The 21,880-nt window shown below is 33.8% G+C and overlaps 9 protein-coding genes across 9 annotated transcripts; 5 read left to right on the top strand and 4 right to left on the bottom strand.

The window, feature by feature from the left end:
* Nucleotides 1-85: 85 nt before the first annotated feature.
* Nucleotides 86-1,537, top strand: ATF1 (Atf1p; the record flags this gene model as incomplete). Its single annotated transcript, XM_015609241.1, has 1 exon — nt 86-1,537. One exon carries the CDS (start codon nt 86-88, stop codon nt 1,535-1,537), a length of 1,452 nt encoding a protein of 483 aa, XP_015469878.1.
* Nucleotides 1,538-1,751: 214 nt separating this feature from the next.
* AC631_00410 (uncharacterized protein) lies at nt 1,752-4,040 on the top strand (the record flags this gene model as incomplete). The annotated part of the gene is made up of 1 exon (XM_015609240.1): nt 1,752-4,040. The coding sequence occupies one exon, from the start codon at nt 1,752-1,754 to the stop codon at nt 4,038-4,040; it is 2,289 nt and encodes a 762-aa protein (XP_015469877.1).
* A 43-nt stretch (nt 4,041-4,083) lies between these two features.
* Nucleotides 4,084-7,677, bottom strand: AC631_00409 (uncharacterized protein; the record flags this gene model as incomplete). Its single annotated transcript, XM_015609239.1, has 1 exon — nt 4,084-7,677. One exon carries the CDS (start codon nt 7,675-7,677, stop codon nt 4,084-4,086), a length of 3,594 nt encoding a protein of 1,197 aa, XP_015469876.1.
* Nucleotides 7,678-7,955: 278 nt separating this feature from the next.
* Nucleotides 7,956-8,336, bottom strand: AC631_00408 (RNA binding protein; the record flags this gene model as incomplete). The annotated part of the gene is made up of 1 exon (XM_015609238.1): nt 7,956-8,336. One exon carries the CDS (start codon nt 8,334-8,336, stop codon nt 7,956-7,958), a length of 381 nt encoding a protein of 126 aa, XP_015469875.1.
* Nucleotides 8,337-8,915: 579 nt separating this feature from the next.
* Nucleotides 8,916-9,356, top strand: CUP5 (H(+)-transporting V0 sector ATPase subunit c; the record flags this gene model as incomplete). The annotated part of the gene is made up of 1 exon (XM_015609237.1): nt 8,916-9,356. One exon carries the CDS (start codon nt 8,916-8,918, stop codon nt 9,354-9,356), a length of 441 nt encoding a protein of 146 aa, XP_015469874.1.
* A 321-nt stretch (nt 9,357-9,677) lies between these two features.
* NUP85 (Nup85p) lies at nt 9,678-11,954 on the bottom strand (the record flags this gene model as incomplete). The annotated part of the gene is made up of 1 exon (XM_015609236.1): nt 9,678-11,954. The coding sequence occupies one exon, from the start codon at nt 11,952-11,954 to the stop codon at nt 9,678-9,680; it is 2,277 nt and encodes a 758-aa protein (XP_015469873.1).
* Nucleotides 11,955-12,942: 988 nt separating this feature from the next.
* Nucleotides 12,943-16,563, bottom strand: AC631_00405 (uncharacterized protein; the record flags this gene model as incomplete). Its single annotated transcript, XM_015609235.1, has 1 exon — nt 12,943-16,563. One exon carries the CDS (start codon nt 16,561-16,563, stop codon nt 12,943-12,945), a length of 3,621 nt encoding a protein of 1,206 aa, XP_015469872.1.
* A 288-nt stretch (nt 16,564-16,851) lies between these two features.
* AC631_00404 (putative E3 ubiquitin-protein ligase) lies at nt 16,852-19,578 on the top strand (the record flags this gene model as incomplete). Its single annotated transcript, XM_015609234.1, has 1 exon — nt 16,852-19,578. The coding sequence occupies one exon, from the start codon at nt 16,852-16,854 to the stop codon at nt 19,576-19,578; it is 2,727 nt and encodes a 908-aa protein (XP_015469871.1).
* A 271-nt stretch (nt 19,579-19,849) lies between these two features.
* RIP1 (ubiquinol--cytochrome-c reductase catalytic subunit) lies at nt 19,850-20,654 on the top strand (the record flags this gene model as incomplete). Its single annotated transcript, XM_015609233.1, has 2 exons — nt 19,850-19,898; nt 20,062-20,654. The coding sequence occupies 2 exons, from the start codon at nt 19,850-19,852 to the stop codon at nt 20,652-20,654; spliced, it is 642 nt and encodes a 213-aa protein (XP_015469870.1).
* Nucleotides 20,655-21,880: the final 1,226 nt, after the last annotated feature.

The raw sequence follows: 21,880 nt of genomic DNA, 5'->3' as shown, positions 1-21,880 counted from the left end.
TGAAAATATTGCTAGCACGACCAGTTATATCTATAAATATTATATTCATATGAGTCCTCCTACAGTAATTACTCGGCCTTTGAGCATGACAGAGAACTTTTTAAGATCAAGGACTGCTACCGGATTTTACAAGAACTTTCAAGTTACCGCTACTTATTCTCAAGATTTAACTTCTGACATATCGTTACTTTACAGGGCATTGAGAAAAACCATCCTTGACTATCATATTTTGGTATGTTATATTGTCAGAAACAAGTCAATCGGTCGTTGTGTTTATACCCCTATATCTCAAACCCAATTAAAAGATCTATTGATTTTTAAGGACTCCTCGTATATCGAAGGCAACGTTATCAATGAAAAATTTATGAAAGAGGCCAATGATATTGTTTTTGATATATATGAGGGTTCGCCGTTGTTCAGATTGATTCTTGTTGGGAAATATGACCTTAGTGTTGTCTTGGAGCATACTATAGCTGACGGAGTTGTTGGAAATTACTTTCACGAGATATTCTTACAAAATTTGGCATACGTAGATTATCCCTCGAATGCTAGAGAGTATGAAGTAAATTATGGTTTCCACGAGGCTGCTGTTGGTGATATTAGTGAAAATTCTATAATATTTAATTATGAGAAAGATAGAGCACTTATAAAAAATAATTTGCCGCCTCCTATTGACGATTTTCTCGCAGACCCAGAGTTGGATTATACTGATAATGATCCATTATACTTTGACAAGGTTATTCCTGAGGAGTTTCCTAATAAATGGCCAGGAAAGTTTCTCGCAACTAGAGATTTTGGTATAAGCTTCAAGCTAATCAATTTCTCGCCTTCAGAAACGAAGGAGATTTTGGCTGCATGTAGGCGTGAGAAGGTAACCATCACTTCGTATATAGAAGTTATTACAGTGTTGACTTTGCAGCCTATATTTGGGGATGATCATTATACTACCCATAAGATCGCGCTAGCCTTAAGAAGACATTATAATCCAGAGTTAGCAAGCGATGAGTATAAGCAGCTTTTAAGTGACAAGTCCTATAAGATTCTTGGTGCCCTGGCAAATAATGGGGTCTCCGAGAACTTGCCTCCAATCTATGAATTTTCGTGGGATTTAGCTAGAAGAATTAACAAAAACTTATTGAGAACTACCCAGAATAAAAAGATTTTAAATTTGTTAAACCCATTCAAAAAAATGGCCCATGGCCTAGAGGACAACCTTCATTTTTTTGAATCTCAATTGGGGAAGCCAAAAAATGATTCCTTGAAAATCTCCAACTTGGGGTTGATAAACATTCCAGTCTATGAAATACCAGATAAGAAGCCTTGGACCATAAAGAATATGATTTTCTCTCAATCTATGTCTCCTCCCGCATCAGAGTTCATGTTGAACGTTGTTTCTACGGCAGAGGGTGGCTTGAATTTTGTCTTATCTTACGATGATAGATTTAATGATATTCAATTTAATGAATCTCAAAATTTTGTTACCGATTTAAAACAAAATATGTTGAAATACTCTAACGATAGCTATCGTACATCTTAATAACCTAATAACACTAATTTTTAATACACTAATTACATTTGCAATCTAACAATAATTATCATGTCTCTCTGTAGTTGTTTATATATCACGTGAAAATATAATTATAATAGCTGTCCATATGTTTAGTACTAACCGATTCTCTATCAATTAAAATAATCAACTTACTATTAAGCATATACTTGAAGCGGGTCTGAGTATAAATAATCGTCACTCAATGCTGTCTGATACGTATAGTGATTCTCGAAGTGAAGTGTTGAGAAATCGAGAAACTGGTGAATGGATAAATCAGCATAATGTACGAGAAGTAAAGAGATTTGATGAATTTACAACGATAGATTGGGTCGAGGATGAACTTCGTGAACATTGGAAAAGGCTATCTAAGAACAGAAGCATAAATAGTAGGGCTACATCGTTTAAAGATAAGCTTATCTCAGCAACCCAGAATTGGTTTGTACTAGCCTTCATGGGTATAGTGATAGGATTGATCGCAGGATGTTTAAATATTATTACAGCATGGCTAGCAAGCATACGATTGGGCCATTGTTCGGGTAATTTCTACTTGAATAAGACTTTCTGTTGTTGGGATCAGGATGAAGATAAGTGTACTAATTGGATCAGTTGGTCCCGAATCGGATTTTTCAATTATATAATTTATGTGCTAATATCGATCCTGTTGGCATATTCAGCAGCAATTTTAGTCAAAAAATATGCCCCATCTGCAGCAGGTTCAGGGATATCCGAAATCAAGTGCATTGTTTCTGGTTTTGTTATGAGAGGCTTTTTAGGATGGTGGACATTACTAATTAAGAGTGTGGGTTTACCACTAGCCATAGCTTCTGGACTAAGTGTTGGTAAGGAAGGGCCTAGTGTACATTATGCTGTATGTGTGGGTAATTCGATCGCTAAATTATTTGGCAAATATAGAAGAAGTGCTTCTAAAGCTAGAGAATTTTTAACAGCCACATCGGCAGCAGGGGTTGCTGTTGCCTTTGGATCACCAATGGGTGGAGTTTTGTTTTCAATTGAAGATATTTCGACTGTATTTCAGCTTTCTACGATATGGAAATCGTACTTTTGTTCTTTAATCGCAGTTACCACTTTGGCCGCATTAAACCCCTTCAGAACAGGTCAGCTAGTAATGTTTGAAGTAACATATAATACTAATTGGCATTATTTTGAAATACCATTTTATATTATTTTAGGGGTTTTTGGAGGTGTCTACGGAATTGTCGTATCTAAGTTCAATCTCAGAGTGGTTTCATTTCGTAAAAAATATTTATCCAATATGGCAGTCAGAGAAGTAATAATACTTTCTTCCTTGACGGCCTGTTTTTGCTACTTTAATGAATTTCTAAGGTTAGATATGACTGAAACCATGCAAATATTATTCAATGAATGTGATGCTGGCTCAGAATATGCTATTTGCAACCCAAATTCAAGGAAGGTGTCAATCTTTATGTCCCTAATATTTGCTACTGGTGCTAGAATGGTTCTAACAATATTTACTTACGGTTGCAAGGTACCGGCGGGTATATTTGTCCCATCAATGGCAACTGGAGCTACTTTTGGACGGGCACTTGGCATGATTGTGGAGAAGATACAAGAAAACCATAAGGATTCATCAATATTTTTAACGTGCCCTGCTAACGGAGATAAATGTATTATTCCTGGAACATATGCTTTCTTGGGTGCAGCAGCCGCATTGAGCGGTATAACTCACTTGACGGTAACAGTAGTAATCATTATGTTCGAGTTGACAGGCGCATTGCGTTACATTATTCCAACAATGATAGTCGTAGCTATAACTAAGAGTATCAATGACAAATATGGTAAGGGTGGAATAGCAGAACAAATGATAAAGTTCAATGGATTACCATTAATAGAATCAAAGGAGGAGTATAGATTTAACACAACAGTAAATAGTGCTATGTCAACTATCACTGTCGCCTTTCCAAGTGATGAAGCAGAAAGTATTTCATTGCATCAGTTGAAGAAGTTATTGGCAAAAACAACTTATAATGGGTTTCCAATTATTCAATCTACAGCTCATCCCCGTGTTATAGGATATATTACGAGGGCAGATATAGAATACAATTTAGAGAATGCTGTAAGTGGCGTTAATGAAACTTCTAAATGTAATTTCAATTCTGAAAAAAGTCAGAATGAAGAAAATTGCATAGAATTTGGCGCCGTCGTTAATAGACACCCATTTACGGTCAATGTTACTACTACTCTAGAGTATGTATTGGATGTCTTTGTGAAATTAGGCCCCAGATTTATATTAGTAGAACAGGAAGGGTTACTTGTTGGAATAATCACAAGAAAGGACATATTAAGATACGAATATACTGTACATGCAATGCATTCTGATAACGATGTGGAGTCTTCTAATTCCGAATTTGATGAAAGAGTATGGAATCTCATGAACTATTTTGCGACAGGGCTTAAAAAAAATGTAGGTAGATTACTTCATAATGACGAACATCGATATATACATGTCTAAATAAACGTTTTAATTATGCTATATGCCAAATAGTTATACAATATTATTCATCCTTCCATTTACCATGTTCTTTATAATCTGCGTATAAAGTTCTATAGTATGTTTTTCCAGGAATATCTAGCGAGGAACTAACAAGTCGTAATTCAGCTTGAGAAAGAACATTAAAAATACTAAATATCCCACTCATTAATTCGTCATTAACTTCACTTTTGAAATTGTACTTCAATGCAATATATATGTAGTTTAACAAAAGGATTGGTAAATGCTTTCTAAGTGATCGTTTGATCAACGCAGAAGTAGAGTTCAAGGAAGATTGTACCATCTCTTTTGATGATGTATTGGACGGTTCACATAAGTTACCCAACAAACGGGAATATGCGTTTGCAGCCTTTGTGGATGATGATAAGCATTCCGATTTAATATTTCTGATAGAAAGTGGTTCTAACAAAGAAACACATACGTTGATTATAACATGGTGACGGGATGATAACTTGAATCGATGGAAAAGTAAAATATTCGAAATAACATGAGTCAAATGAATGTACAAATCAACAGAAGTTTCTGATTTGATGAATTCAGGTTCATTCAAAGAGTATGAAATTCTTGTTAATAATGATATCGTAGTTTCTAATGCATATTGGTTAAAGAGCCAGGTCATGTCACTTAAACTTGTTTTCAAAGTTGACAAGATTGAAATAATAGATCCAGATGAAGAAATCAACTTGTATTGTGTCAAAAATACGGATACAGTCTTAATGAATAAAGTTGTACAATCTGCTTGATATTCTCTGTTTAGAGATTTTATCAAAGAGTTTGTTATTCTTACTAATGAAGGAACGTATTTGAGATCTTCTTCAGTGTTGAAGGAATGTAATACAAAATCATAAACCGATTTAAAAATTTCTTCCTTTTCTGAAAGTTTGGCAAAATATGACATCAAAGATGTTGTCATTTCATCAATATCAACAACGAATTTCACATTTAATGAGATAAAAAGACTTGAAATAAAGACCGCATCATTAAATGAAGGCTTTGATATTTTGGTCAATAGTTTGAACAAAATTACTATTACTTTATTAATTTGATTATTGTCGATTGAAGATAATTTCAGTCCGATAGTCTTAATTAAAGAAAGAGTATCATAAGCTTGTTCATTATCATCATTTAAAGTTAAGTATAATGAGTTTAATAACCAACAAACAGTTTCATAGTCTAGTTTTTTATTGTTTCTAATTGTTTGATTTAAAAGGCCCTTTGTAGTCTTTATAAAAAAGTTGTTTAAACTTTGCATCTTTCCTTCAAGATCATCGTCAGTATCCGTATGTTTTGTATTAGTCAAAATAATAACCAATGCTGCTTGAAACTCTGCCGGCAATTCCAGAATACGCTGTGATTTAAATCCTTCAAGAAAAGCACTCAAATACTTTATGGATTCCAAGACATACGTTTTATTTGTCTCGATGTTATATTGATTTAAATGTTGGTTCCAAATAGACTTAAGGATTTCATTAGATAGTTGCACTGAAGATGGTACAGACGATTTTATTAAGTTTAGCTGTAACTTAAAATCCAATTCTATAGATGATTTGAAGGACGGTTGAATTAATAAATGTCTTATGGCACCTCTTGCTGAAATATTAATTTCATTATCACGGGAAGTGCTAAATGATTCAAGCATAGTGTCAATCAACTTTTTCTTTGAATATTTATCAAAACACTGAACTGGAACAATCGATGTTAACTTGATAAAGCCAAGGGAGTTATTGCCTTTTTCAGTGGTTAAATTTTCAATTAATAAAAATACTAAAGCATCAGTCATGTTTCTCTGTTCAAAGAAAATATCACCATTATTTTCAAAGTAATTCAAGATAGATGATTCAAAATCCAATTGATTCAAATACAACCTCATGATTTCAAGAATTTGAGTTTTAGAAAAGAATTTATCAATTAATACCAACCATCTATTCAACAAAGTTATAAGCACACTACGTTTGTCTTCCGTTTTTAATTTCTTCAAGTATTTGACAAAAGTTTCTTGATATTGATTAAACATAGCATCTTCTCCTGCAATTTCGATAAGACGAAAAATTGTATAAAAGTAAAATTCTGAAGAACAAACGGACGATTTAGAAACATACGAAATAAAATTCAGGTTGTTTTCCAACACTTCCTCATTATATAAGCATAGAATATAGAATCTAATTTCCCAAGCGCCACTTGTTTGTTCAGTGAATAATTTACTTTGATTAAGTAAAAGTTTCTTGACAGATTCAACTTTATTTAAAGGGCAGAGCATTAACCCTTTGATAATAGAATTAATTAAAGGTAAGGCATTTTCTTGACTAAACGTGAAGGATAGCAAATCGTTCAACTGGTTCGTGGACAAATTATTGATTTTTCTTGAGATAATATCTATGAATTCATCAGACTTCCAAATTGAAGCTTTATGGACTATATTAATCCAAATGCTTTTAAAAAATTCAACAAATTCTCTTGCTTTAATGTAGGCTTCAGCTACACTTTCACCAATTTTTAATATAGTTTTACTGTTCACGCTATTTGGCATACTTGAGAAAATATCTTCGGCATTATTCATTGCTAATTCGATATCCAAATTAAATAAATGAATTACCAAACTCCAGTTGATGTCATTTTTTGATTTAGTTTTCACTTCTTTATCATAGATGGACGAAAAAAATTCTGATGATAATGATTTGTTGATACTTGATAAGATTTCTAACAAAGTTTCAGACATTTGATTAAACTTTTTAGTGTTAATTATAGAGATAAACACTTCTTCACATAATTTCATATCTCTGTTTGATAAGTTGTTTATAATCAACACAAATAAATACTTGAGTGATTCGAATGAGATATCATTAGAGTTTTCAGCTAAAAGCACTTCGATGTTCCTCTTCAAATTACCAATTGAATCTTTATTAAATATTACCTTGCATATTGTACTTTCAATTATAATTTTAGATTGTGATAATTTAGGGTTGTCTAGTTCTCTATTGATAAAATATAATGCAGGCGGAATAACTTCCCCAAAAAATTTGGTTACACTCTTCTTACTATATTTATGGCTAACGTTGAGCTGAGGTATTTGATAAAGTTTGTAGATTATATTGGTCCAGTCGTTAATGATTTCGTCATTAAAGTTATTTGTATCGTATAAATGATTCAAAGATGTAACGTAGGATGCAAGTAAGTTAATTGACGAATTGTCATCAATTTCAATATAAAATTCGTTCATGACTATACTAGTTGTTTGAATAACAACTTCTAACAATTCAATGCCTTGGTTTTGATTAGAGTTTTTCAATATGCTTATTAGTAAATCAACAAATTTTAGCTTTTTCATAGATCTATTCCTAGATATTTTATCATTGCCCAAAGTTATCCATGATTTTTTGAACAACATCCAACACTGGGTATCGTACTTCCAGTCTTTAAAATGATTGTTGTCGTTGAACCTATCACATAATAAATCGAAGATGAAAATATGTTTGTTGGGCAAATGAACGTTTATAGTGTCATCGAGGATTTGATTTGCAGTTAATACAATCTTATCCAACGAGCCTCCTTTAGCTCTTAGAAAACGTGTTACGCCTTCTGCTGTATTTAACTTATCCATGACCTCTTGGAGATGTTTAGTCGATAGTATGCAAATGAAAAAAGACGTTGCAATTTTAGTGTAGCTCGCTCATCTTGATTTTTAAAAAAATTCGATGGCATCAATCGTGAGGGCCGATACGATTGTACAGTGATTTACAGACAAATACAGTCAAAATACAACTAACTACACGCTTCATTAACTAAGAGTACTCAAAGCCATAAGTATCTGCTACATGTTGATAATTTAAACTAACGCCAAGTCGAATTTATCTATTTAATAACTAATACAGTACTAATCTAGATTAACAAAGTTTCAATCTTATCTTTGATACCGTAGATTTGGTTCTTCATAGCAGAAGCTTCGTTGGTAGTGACAGAAGCAGCAATAACTGGTCTGGAAACACCACAAGCTCTACCTAATGCAGTCTTCGATGGGACGAAAACGTATGGAACGTTCTTATCTTCACATAATAATGGCAAGTGTAACAAGATTTCAATTGGTTCAGTGTCAGCAGCCATGATGATAAATTCAGAAATACCTCTGTTCAAGGTCTTGGTAGCTTCGTTAGCACCTTTCTTTAATTGTCTCAAGTTTTGAGATTGTTGGACAACATCCAAGATTTGTTGTGTTAATGCAGAGTCAGCTAAAGGAAAAGCTTTTGGGTTTGGGGCAGACATGTTCTTTCGATATATAGTTTAATAGGTTCCTTGCGATAGCTCACCAGAAGATTATTGAATAACTAGGATGCTTAATATATATTAATCAGAATTTTTCAGTATTTAGTACCTCATCTCATAAAATTTCAAGGTTACCCGCCCAAATAATTACAGACTCAATATTACCCGTAGTAAAGAGTTAGTGACATACCGGACAAAATCGTAGCTGAACAACCGCCAAATGTTCAATATAAGGAAATTCATCATCCCTTTAATCAAGAAGTCAACTATTTGAAGTATTGATAACCAATTAAACAGTTGAATCAATTAACAAGACCTCATAATAATTATCCGCAATGTCTGATTTATGGTATGTATTTCTAAAATAGCCTTAGGATTGTTAATTATATTGTAATGGAGAGAGCATGGCAAATCTTACGTAGATAGGAAATTTAGAAGGGGAGAAGTGTTAATGGTTAATTGAGAAATTGCAGTATATGGCAGAGGATCTAGGGGGTTTAAAAAGCTTGAATTTTGAAATTAGAATAATTAAGGTACTAACCGAGTTATAGTCCTGTTTACGCTCCTTTCTTTGGATCCATGGGTTGTGCTGCAGCCATTGTATTCACCTGTTTCGGTGCCTCATACGGTACTGCTAAGTCGGGTGTTGGTATTTGTGCCACCTGTGTTTTAAGACCAGACTTATTGGTTAAAAACATTGTTCCAGTCATTATGGCGGGTATCATTGCCATTTATGGGTTGGTTGTGTCAGTTTTAGTTTCTGACTCTTTGAAGCAAAAGCAAGCTTTATACACCGGTTTCATTCAATTGGGAGCTGGTTTGTCAGTCGGTTTGTCAGGTTTAGCTGCTGGTTTCGCCATTGGAATTGTTGGTGATGCCGGTGTTAGAGGTACCGCACAGCAACCAAGATTGTTCGTTGGTATGATTTTGATTTTGATTTTCGCAGAAGTCTTAGGTTTATACGGGTTGATTGTCGCTTTATTGTTGAACTCTAGAGCTACTCAAGATGTTACTTGTTAAAGGAAACCTCAAAAACTATAGCAACTTTTGTCGTTCATTTCTTTTGATTTTTTTTATTACATCGAACAATCTGCCTTTTGTACTCTAGAAGTTTACCAATTTTTATTTGTATAGTTGATATCAATTGACTAGAATTAGCATAAAATGATATTTATTGCTACCTTTACCGCGTATTTGATTCTTATTTATCGTATAGACAAGTAAGGAATGATGATAAGCCTAAATACTTGCACATCATGTTTATTTTGTATCTTTTATTCTTTATAATCTGAAATAAATACATTATTTTAATAATTTGTAAATGTTTATTTGATATATATATTACATGTGATCTACGTATACTTTGCCAATTTTAGCCACCACTTCATTTCTTAATAACTTTATTAACGACTTGAGATCTTTCGGCAAGGCAGTACCACTTTGTTGCAAAATTTTTCTCCAATCGTAATTCTCGGTTTTACTTTCAATATTGCTGATCGAAAATTTATATAAGTTTTCGCCCTCCCTATACTCAGTATCATTAGCTTGAAATTCAAATGTATCAATTAATTCGATGATCACAATCAAATCTGGTAATTGGAACTTCATATCCGAGTCTATCAAAAAAGGGATAATCTGACATAGTAATAATGGGTAATATTTTTTAGGTAAGTGGTTAAACCTTATTAAGTGTACTAATTTGGATAAATTATCCATAGCTCTAGTACTGCGTGATTGCTCCAATGATTTGAAAAATTCTATTAAAACAGCATATGGTGAAAGGCATTGTCTTATGACAGGATGTATTTCAAAGCTGGAATCAACTTTATGGGATATAATATTATTTATAAGTTCATCCTTAATTGGCCTATTGTTCACTAAGCTGTCTTGAAAGATGATATCCCAGACTATATGATGAACCTGCCTCATACCCTCATTTGACTCATTCGTGATTGAATCTGGATCATAGCAGTTGACAAACATATTTAGAGACTCATAAAGGTAGCCATCCTTCAAAGATTTTTTTCCATATATCTGGTATAATTTTCGAGCAGTTTGAATTAAATTTAATTTGGCACATATAGTCAAAGCCCATTCTAAGTCATCATTAGTTCTGCATTCATAATGTGGTAAGAATTCAGCAATCGTATTACGATTATTAACAAACGATTGCGAGGAAGAGGAAATATCGGTATTTGATAGCAATCCAATACCAACGGGCACTAGATAATGTGAATTTAAACATTGATATGCATGTGTGGTTAATAAATATTCAGAAATAGTTTTTCTGTTAATTAACTCTTGTAAGTCTTTAGAAGTCGTTGCTGAATAATAATTGTTTAATAAACCTTTAAGCTCAAGTAGTCTTGCTACGTATGCCGCAGTAGCGGAATCAATAGAGTCAACAGACACCAACATTTTTAGAAATTTTTCTTCTAAAATATGAACAAAACATTGCTCACTTATTATACTTAAATCATCACTATCTTCAATTAAAGCAGGAGGTTTTTCACTAATTGCAACATTGAAATATTCTTTGAATAATTTATCGTCGTCTCTAACTTGATATAAGGACAATGCAGTATATATTTCATACCATTTATCGCAGTGTATAGCTATCGTTTTAGGTAAGCCAGTAAGTATACATAATAAGTCATAAATTTGATTAAGGATGATTAACTCTTTTGGATCAGATACCTTAGCTTTAAATTTCAGAAACAAATCCCTAAATTCACAACAAGATAATTTCCATTCAGGAAATTGGTGTTTCATGGACATACCAGTATAATTCTTTAATAAAATTGAAAAGTCTTGGATAACTGAAAATAATACTGGACTGTTTTCCTCGAGCTCTTCGTATTGCGATTTTTCAATTGCTGCAATTGCTTGGGTGAGTAAGCCTCTAGTGATTAATTGTGACAAGTAAGTGTTCCAAAATTGTGGATGAGTATAAGGCTTAGGCCAGTTTACCATAACAGACTCTACTAATTCTTTATCAGGTTTATAATCAAATCTATTAATCCACTTAGCCATGGCTTCTGGTTTCATTCGAGTATCAGAACAAAAATAATTAGCATGAAGACAGTCTAAAATACTTAATAAATAATAAAATTGTTCAGTAATTTCGTCTTCAACTCCAATGCTCTCTATATCATGTATGTATTGGGTTAGGTTTTCAACAACTTTGGTAAATGCTTCATTGATTTTATGCATTCTTTGTGTTTTACGGGCAGTGTTTCCAAACTTTGCAGAAGTACTAATCAATCCAATAGGATTTTCGTCATCTTCCAAATCAATTCGGGTAATATCATCACTTGCAAATCCTTCAATTATCTTGAACAATGAGTCTATATATCTTTTATATGACTTTGAAACATCATTTTGGATTAAACTATCTTTGTATTGCCCCGAATCAAATTGAAATTCAATAATGTCATCTGAATCTAACCAATCTTGCAATCTTATGTAGTCTTGTTTTGAAGGTTTATCTCTTGTTGATGCTGATGTTGAGCTCTCGCTAAGCGACTCTGTTTCCGAGGATACTGAGTCGTCTGGAATTTCCAACATCTCAATGTCATCAAACTTTTGATTTAAAGTTGATGATTGTTGATCACCCATGATGAATTATTTGTACGTTTTGGCTTATGCTGTAAGATACTATATAGTATTCAATAATATAAAATTCCTAGAACACGACAAAAACAAAAAAAATCGTGCACTTGGCAAATATCAACCTGGCCGATGAAAGAAGTCAAGAGAACTAAAAAAATATAATACAAGAAAACTGGCCTCTCAGCCATTCAAGCAGAAGGGTCGGCCTAAGTAATCATTCAATGACGAATCCTGTGTCTAGTTTTCTTGATACCGAGATTAAATATGAAAAACCCAACTTTGTTTTCAAAATCAGATTCTAGGATATACTATTACTATTGGTGTTGCTTGTCGTATTGCACAGATTAATTATAGACTTTTTAACCTGTACATCTATAGATATTGGCATTAATACTAATAGAAACCAATGACAATATGCGTGAGTGAAATCGACAGTTATGTGGCAGATGAGTTTATTCGCAGCCTAAGGTAAATAGTAAATGGGAATCATTTTCGCATCCACTTTTATTCGCTTGCAAAATGTCTTTTTTCTTCAAACCATATTCAACAAATTTAAAATTAATTTCGATTAAACAGCATGCAATTTTTCGTTGATAGGGTAGAACAGTTAGGACGGGCGAACTTAATTTACAAATTATTATTCATATTTATTGGGTCAATTGTCGTTAATATAACCGTCAGAATCGTTGTATTCGCATATAAGTACGTAATGAGTACTAATTTAGACATTGTTTCTTGTTTGGGTTATACGTAATTTTGAAACTGACTAATGCAAGAATTTTCATATAAAATTTCTTACATATTGTTGTTCTAAACATTCTCCACATTCACTCTATTCTTCGACAATGGGTGTTCTTGAGATATCGGTTTTGCATCTTTCGGAATTAGATGGGGTTGTTACGTTTTCAGACCTGGGAGAGCATTTGGTGAGTTTCTCACGGTAGGGTCCCCCAGAAGAAGAATCTATTAAAAATATCTTTGATGCATACAGTATTTATAATAAACTACTTTCGTAAACCAACCTTTGTAGGAGGCTTTTGTTCCTATAACATACTTTGAGATTTGCCCTCATATTGTCCAACACATTCTCGTCTGATTTGTTCCGTTGACAAGACTTGTTAAGCTGATAGTCACGGTAAAGCCATTTTCTTATTAATGCCAAATCAAACATACCGAAGGTCTCCTTTTTTATATAGTTTCCAGATTCATTCTTAGACAATGTTTTCCAGTCTTTCACCGAGAGCCAATTACTATAGGTAATTGATTTTGTCGTATTACTTGTCAAACTAAGGGTTTTCAGGTACGATACTAATTCCATCTGGCATCTTTCTAAGATTTTTTCAATCTTTTCTGTTGGTTCTTCTTCAAGTTTACTTATGCAATATAAACCACCATTGACCGTACCAAGTACAGCAATTATATGCAAAAGTGATTTTATTTTATTGGCTTTATCGAATTTAAGTGCAAAATCTTGGATTTGCAGAGAATGATCAATGGCCTTAATGATATTAATCTGTTCTCCTATGTTGAATGCAAACGCTTGTTTCACATCCTTGTTATCGGAATCTATTTCAAGAGATGACAAATTGCCCAAGGAATCACCAAAAATAATTTCCATTTGATCTTCAGTGCTTTTAACTGCATCAAAGGTGGTCAAGAAATATGGATCAAGGTTGCATCTTAATTTCAGCATAGAAAGCTTAGAGAAAGTTTCGGTCGCATTATCATCAAAGTCAGCAGGGTCATGGAGTTCTCCAATATACAAACCTTTCATTATATCACCCATTATAATATATTTATCGATTGAAATAGCGCCAAGCGTATGAATAGGTAATTGAACAGTTGTACCCGGAAGCAACTGCCAGATAAAATTATTTCTATCTGGATCGTATACTAATTCGACAATAAAGGTAATATTGCCTCCAACGATCAATTTAGGTTTTTCGGAATGAACGAGACCTACTGTTTGTAATGTTAATTCAGAACTATCTGATAGACCAAGAATATCTATCAGTGGAAGCCTCTTTATTTTATTTTTTTTAATATGAAATATCAGAAGTATTTCATTTTTATTGGAGCTATTACTCAATATAGCAAATGAATATCGTGGAAGAGTTTGCTCTAAACCATTTGGAATGATGCACATGTCAACTAAATCCCAGGAAGAATTATTTGCAAATTCGAAAAAGTCAACAACGTTCATTGAGGAATTATCAATTAGCTTCAAATAAGAGTATTTTTGATATTCATCATTGGTGGGGTTTATTTTATTTTCAAAGCAAATTGCAATAGACAAATTTGTATGAGGAATATGCAATGATTTGGTATTCAACATATTGGAATATATGATATTATCATTTGCGTTTGCGACCGAATTCGTTTTCAAGGAATATAACGATAGTTTATTCACGTCGGTAGACACAAGTATTTTTTCTTCATTTAAAAAAATTACATCATTAATGTTGTTAATTTCTATAATCGATGCAGCTTTGTATAAGTTTGTTTCATCAATGAACAAGCCAAATATCTGATTTCTATCGGCCATGAAAATTCTTCTGTTTTTATCCTTAAAAAATCTACAAGGCAACCCAGATGCATGTTGTGAAACAATTGCTTGTTTGTTCTTGACTCCGTCATTCAAATCAAAATATACTTGGCCAATTGATCCACTTCCAGACAGGAAAAGAAGCCATGCAGATGAAGATGTGTCATCAAATAAAATAGCACACGAAGAAATCCCATCGTTAGAATCAAACACGACCTCCTGAAGAAGGATTTTGGAATAAGGCGACTCCTTTGAGATTATATGTAGTTCATAGGATCCATCATCAAATGCTACCAACAAAAAGAATTTGTTCTCGGAACTTTGAACCATGTCAATTTCAGTTACTTGCTTAAATTCGGCCTTTAAGTTGACCGTTTTAATAAAATTTGCACCTTTTTGTATGATAATTCTGTTTTGGGAAGTGAGTTGTAGGAAGATGCCATTTTCCAAAATTTTGCCATAAAAAGTTTTCTCGTTTGACACCTTCTGATCATTTATGTAGCATCCTTGCTCAGTTACAGATATTCTGTTATCGTCTACTATGCGTTGGTCCAATACTAGCTCATGTTGAACGTGACAGTGAATATCAATCTCCTTGAAACATGACTTAGGTCCCTCTTCTTCAAGTAGATATTCCCCATTAATTTTCCCATTCATATCCTTAGTGGCAATATTGTAAGTTTTATTATTCATTTTAAGCAACAATATTTGGCTGGTGTCTAAATTTGTTCCAAACTGCTTGATTAGACTTAAGTCGAAGATTTTATTATGAACTTTTCTAAGTTCACCGCTGTCATAACCACCACCACAGGTCAAAAGACTACACTGCATACCAGCAAATCTAGGATCGATATTTAATAAGGGTGGAGACGATGGGATAAATTGACAAATATTAATAAACGGTTTTTGTTGGAGTATCTCGAATAATATAGATTGCGATAACTTAGACGATGCAAAAAAGATGTTCTTATCAATGTGATGAACATCACTCGCAACAGTAGTCATACCTAGCTTAATAAGATTGATGGTACTAATAACTTCTAATTTTCTTCCCTTATATTTGGAACTGAAATATATAATGTACGACATTCCTGTATTAGTTACGGCCAAAATCCTGTTGTCATCTATAATAGTGTAATTGGTAAAGCTACTTGTGATTAATTCTGGATAATTTGTGGAGTCTATTTTCTTAACTATCAATTGTTGTTCTCCATTACGTGAAACAAAAATGCTGTCACTTTCTCCTGTAAGCTGTAAGTTTACCATTGGGTTAGCGAAATAAAAAATATGAAGCGAAGTTAAAACTAAAATTCCACCCGTTTTAAGCGCTATAATACACGATGGTGGCTCGTCAAATTCTTCAAATTGGGTATGAAGCAGAAGCTTGCCTTCTTCTGGAGATATGCGATAGTATCTTAGAGAGTAATTGTACTGAAAATCCCGGTAAAGTATAGCTAGCGTGTCTTGAAATTTATCTGTGTTCTCCAAAATCACCATTTGATGAATTACGATGTTCCCAATAGCTGTAGTATTTGTGTTCCATATTTCATTGTGTAAATTATTCTTCTTAGATCGCTTATTTGTTGTTTCTATTAGTAGCGTGTCAAATTTAGTATCCTTATTCAGCACCATTACCTGTATCATTCCTTGAAAACAATGCACTATGAAATAGCCTGATTCCTCATTAAAATTGGACAACAAAATGGGATCTACATCAAGTAATTGCTGTTGACCATTTCCATTAAGAATTGTACCATTAATACGAACAAAATTCTCCGTCTCTTGATTATATCCGATATAGAATAGTTCGTTTGACTCATTGAGAACCATAAGCCATTCATTGTCCAATTGACGTGGTTGGAATGGAACTATTGCCAATATAGTCTCGTCTATAGATAATGCATCCTTTAATTCTATATATGGTTCGTCTGATTCGGTATGCACAACATAAAACTCCAATTTATTCACCTTGTTCACAACTAGCGATGCCTTTTGACTGGTAAATATATTAGCGAATATAGAACGATTGATGCAGTTGGGGGGCCTTATTTCCGATAACAAATATTTCATTTCAATATCAAAGTATAAGGAACCGTGTAGAGAACTGGCTAGTGTTTCATTATAGAAGTTATCTAGTTAACAAGATAGGCGTTAATGTGCTATAATAAATCAACTTTGCAATCAAACGGTCGTGTGAATACTTTTTTGATAATTGCAAATCAATTTCCTTTGTGGCTATGATAAGGGTCCTTTTGAAGGTAGAAGCAACTAAGGCACTACTTTATATTGATGATTTAGACGCTAGTTTGAACACATAAGCATTTAAATATCCATTGATAACACATTGATCAAGAATTCATGCTACGTAGAAAAAGTAGCACTTCGGGGACACTGCCTACGAGTCAACCTAAGAACCCAGATTCCAATTCAAAGAGTGAAATTACCAGATCAAATTCTCAATGGAAGTTGTTGGATAGATTTAAACCACAGAATCCTCCTTTGAAGGCGTCTTACACTAGTAAGATATCAGAGGAAAACAGTAGCAGTATTAAAAAGGAGCATAAAGAGGAAGTATGCGTTAAGAATTGCAAATGTTGTGGAACAATTGTATCATATTCCGGTGGAACACATAAATTTCGTTGCTCTGTATGTAATACCACTAATGTTATTATGGATAGGTCAAGACCACAACCAGATCCAAGTTCATATCCTCTTGTTTTATCGTTCAAACGGGTAAAGAAGATGATTGATAAATGTGTGCATGATGCGGACGAGGCATGTAGACAAGGGAATTCTAAGTCAACACATGAAATATTTGAACCTCTTTCCAGTTACCTATTTCTGGCCTTCAAATCATATCCTTGCTTGAATAATTCGTTTAAAATTAAGAAAACTAGTAAGAAAATTCACTACTCAACATCTAACTTAAACCTTGAAGATATCAGGTCAATGTTTGTCCTTTTGACTCATTTACCTACCAAGAGACCATTATATAATGCACTAAGTGGAGCTTCTGATTTGTTGAAGCGGGTAGAGGTGTATCAGAATGATGATGCCAGGAATCTACTTTGGTTGTTAATTCTCTTGGAAATTCCATTTCTTTCGAATGCGTTGGTAAATTATGAGAAAGGCGCTTCTACTCAAATTACATCAATGATAGACGTACCCGAAATCAAGACACTATGCTATGACATATTGAAAAGAGTGTTTGGGATTATGGCTCAATTTAATTCTACTCCAGAGAATAATTATATAGCCAGTTGGGTTTCAAAACTCAACAAATATGAATTTCTGTCTAAGGTCGATCTCATAAATTTATATATAACATTTCACCTTAAGAAATATTTTCACATTGCCAATAATCCACATTTGTTAAGACGGAAGAGTCTGAGCTCTTCATCTCGTCATCATGATCATCCCACTGATTATGAATATTTGGACAATATTCAATTGAAAAATGACCTTGAAGAAATGCCCTCCACCGACTTGAGTTCTCCAGGCCTCCATCCAGCCGCGAGCTTAATACCAAATAGGACTACGCTACCTAGATCGAAGTCTAAAAAGGACTCGGTGGTCAAGATAAAAATTCATCAATATGCTAATGATTGGCATTTGAAAACAGCTGCAATATTCCTTTCTACTTTCAACAGGGCAAATTCTATTCGCAGTGGTAGCGATAAGTTGCTGGTTAGCATATTTTATAACTCATTGCTTGATTTCGTTAATATTAAACTAGATTTCGATTCATGGCAGAGTAACAAAAAGTCTAGCATTAAACCAACAAATCATCTTCAAGAACCTGAGTTACAGACTGTTATCGACTACATTCACGGGCATACTAATTCGTTTAAATTTAACGAATCCTCTTCGTATTTCTTTTGCCAGTACCCGTTTTTGATATCGTTAGGAAGTAAAATTTCTATCTTGGAGTACGAGGCAAGAAGACAAATGGAAAGAAAAGCAGAGGAGGCATTTATCAATTCTCTTGACAAGAGAATTGCAATCGACGTCTATTTTAAAGTTAGGGTTCGTCGGGAATATATTGTCCAAGACTCCCTAAGATGCATTAAAATAAATCCAACTAATCTAAAGAAAAGTTTAAGAGTACAGTTCATAGACGAGCCAGGTGTAGATGCAGGTGGAATAAAGAAAGAGTGGTTTCTATTATTAACCAGGGCGTTATTCAGTCCCCAGGCGGGAATATTTGTAAATATCGAAGACTCCAACCTCTTGTGGTTTAATATTGTACCTATCGAGAACTACGAGATGTATTATTTATTTGGAGCTATCTTGGGCTTAGCAATCTACAATTCTACTATATTAAATTTAAAATTCCCCACAGTTCTATACAAGCTTCTACTAGGCAAGCCGGTCGACTTAAGTGATTACCAGAAACTATATCCGGTGTCCGCCTCGAATTTACTAAAACTAAGAGAGTACAATGACGAAGAATTAAGGGCAATGGAACTAACATTCGAAGCATCATACACAGATTTGCTCGGCAAAGTTCATACCAAGCAGTTGATACCCAAGGGCAGACATACCGTAGTCACGTCTCAAAACAGAGAGACCTATATCGAGAAATACGCCAAGTTCTTTATGTCTGACGGAATAGCCAACCAGGTGAATTTCTTTGTCAAAGGCTTTTCCACCGTCATCGGTGGGAATGCCTTGTCGCTCTTTCTGCCCCAGGAAATCGAATTGCTACTCTGCGGCTCCGACGAAGAAAAAATCGACGTCGCCATCCTAAGATCAATAACTAAATACACCGGCTGGAAGGACAACGACCATGCCATGACCTCCTCGGCCGTAAAGTGGTTCTGGGAATACATGGACAGCTTATCCTACAAGCAGCACAAAAAGGTCTTGGCCTTTGTCACAGGATCTGATAGAGTACCGGCTACTGGAATCCAGAATCTTAATTTCAGGATAAGTAGATTAGCAAACGGTAAGGACAGTAATAGATTACCGGTAGCCCATACTTGCTTCAATGAACTCGCGTTGTACGAGTACTCATCCAAAGAAAAGATGATATCCAAATTGACAATGGCGGTGAACGAGAGTTCCGGATTTGGTATTAAATAGCCCATTTCCTCTATATACTGCCTTATAAGTTCCCTAAAATACCATTATGCTAGTATTTTGCAATCAATCCTATAGACATATAGTGGTGGGCCGATCTTTAGGCGAAAAGATCACGTGTAACATATTTGTTACCCGGTTTTAAACGAAACCGCATTCGAGCCAATTAAAAAGGCTCAAAAACAAATTTTGAACATTTTAGTGACTTTTGACCTTACATAAACTAGTAGAAAAACATATTATACCAATTTACTTAATTGTATATTAATTGAAGATGTCATCCCTTGCTTTTAGATCTTTAAGAAATGGATTAGGATTAAAGAGTATGTAAAAATACAAGCAATCGAAATGATGAAGTGTTCATGAATTGTTCATGATGACTTCGTTCATGTTGTTTCTAATGGTGAAAAATTCAGAAATCCGTAGTCGATTGAAAGAAATTCATTATAGACATGAAATAAGAATAATATACTAACATAATTATAGGTTCTGTTAGAACTTTATCCACCACTACTTCTGCATTGGCTAAGTATGATCAGCCAGATTACAGCAGTTACTTAAACAATAGATCTCAAGAAAAGAACCGTAACTTCACTTACTTCATGGTTGGTTCTATGGGATTATTGGGTACTGTTGGTGCCAAATCCACCGTTGAATCGTTTTTATCTTCTTTATCTGCATCTGCTGATGTTTTAGCTATGGCTAAGGTTGAAGTTAAGTTGGGTGCTATTCCAGAAGGTAAGAACGTCATTGTTAAGTGGCAAGGTAAGCCAGTTTTCATCAGACACAGAACACAAGATGAAATCGACGAGGCTAACCAAGTCCAAGTTTCTAACTTGAGAGACCCACAAACTGATGCTGACCGTGTCAAGAAGCCAGAATGGTTAGTTATGTTGGGTATCTGTACGCACTTGGGTTGTGTTCCAATCGGTGAAGCCGGTGATTTTGGTGGTTGGTTCTGTCCTTGTCATGGTTCTCACTACGATATCTCTGGTAGAATTAGAAGAGGTCCAGCTCCATTGAACTTGGAAATTCCAGCTTACGATTTCACTGATGACGAAACCTTGATGGTTGGTTAAATTTGTTTGCAAGAATGAATAGAACAAACTGAAGCATGGTAGATTGTGCATGGAGAGAAGGGAACGTTAGATTTCATGTTCATAGGTGATATTAAGTTGTTTAATTTTAAAAAATTATATTTATTTTCCAAATCATAACGTTATACATTTATTATATATGACTGCTTTATATATAGTATATCATACTATAAATTACTAATTTTTATTGGTTAATGATTCTATTTAGTTTTTTTAGTTTTTGTATATTGGTAATATACTGCATTAGATAAAAAGTCAATAGGCTGTATACCTTGAGTTTTCAGATTGTAATAAATGCGTATTCGGGACAAGACATCGCAGTACAGTTCATATTTCTATTTTAGATAATATTTATTCGACAATATATTATTAAAAAATTACTTTTATATGCTTCTAAGCGATTAGATTTGAACACCAACAACCATTAATTGGCGTTTCTCCTCATACTAAATCTTCAGAATGTCAGAATCCTCCTTTACTTTAAAAAATGTGCCATTTACAAGCCTGGACGTTAGGGACAGTCCATAGGGACTTATTTTACTCTATTCTATATCGTCCGATAAATAAGAAGGAAATGCAAATATTACGTCAAAGAGAAGTACCCAGTCAAATGTTGGGTCAGGTATGTAACCATATCACAACCATAAGAGATAGTAAGAATGATATAACATTTTGAGGTTGAAATAATGTATTAAGTCTTGTAAATCTGTACTAGGAGCTACGAACTGTTTCAGACGCTTAATTCAATAAATTGCACACGAACTGTATACCAGTGCTTATTATACATCTTGTTTTTTTTTGCAACAGTGAAGTACCTAGATCTATGACTCAACTCTCTTCAGTATTTGACAAAGATTCGTAAATTTTTTGGCTCTTTAATATTTCATGTAAATGTAGGTTCGCTGCATCCAAAAAATTGATACAGCCTAACTAAAATATCTTTCAAGTGAATAATATGTTAGCCTCGGAAAACTAAGAGATCTTATGTTACCAGAGAACTACTAAATTACTTTTAGACTTAGTCATTGTTTCAAAGGGACAGTTGATATAAAAATCCATTCAAAAATGGCAATTATAATTTACTTGACCTTTAAATATTACAATACAATTATTCGGTGAATTCATTTCTTCTTATAATACAATACTAAGGTTAGTGGAATCAGCAATTTGTAAAGCAATACTGACTTCCATCATAAAATAAAAGAATC

Source organism: Debaryomyces fabryi, assembly GCF_001447935.2.
Source record: "Debaryomyces fabryi strain CBS 789 chromosome Unknown contig00005, whole genome shotgun sequence".
Classification (NCBI taxonomy): Eukaryota; Fungi; Ascomycota; class Pichiomycetes; order Serinales; family Debaryomycetaceae; genus Debaryomyces; species Debaryomyces fabryi.
This window is presented reverse-complemented; position numbering and strand designations above follow the sequence as displayed.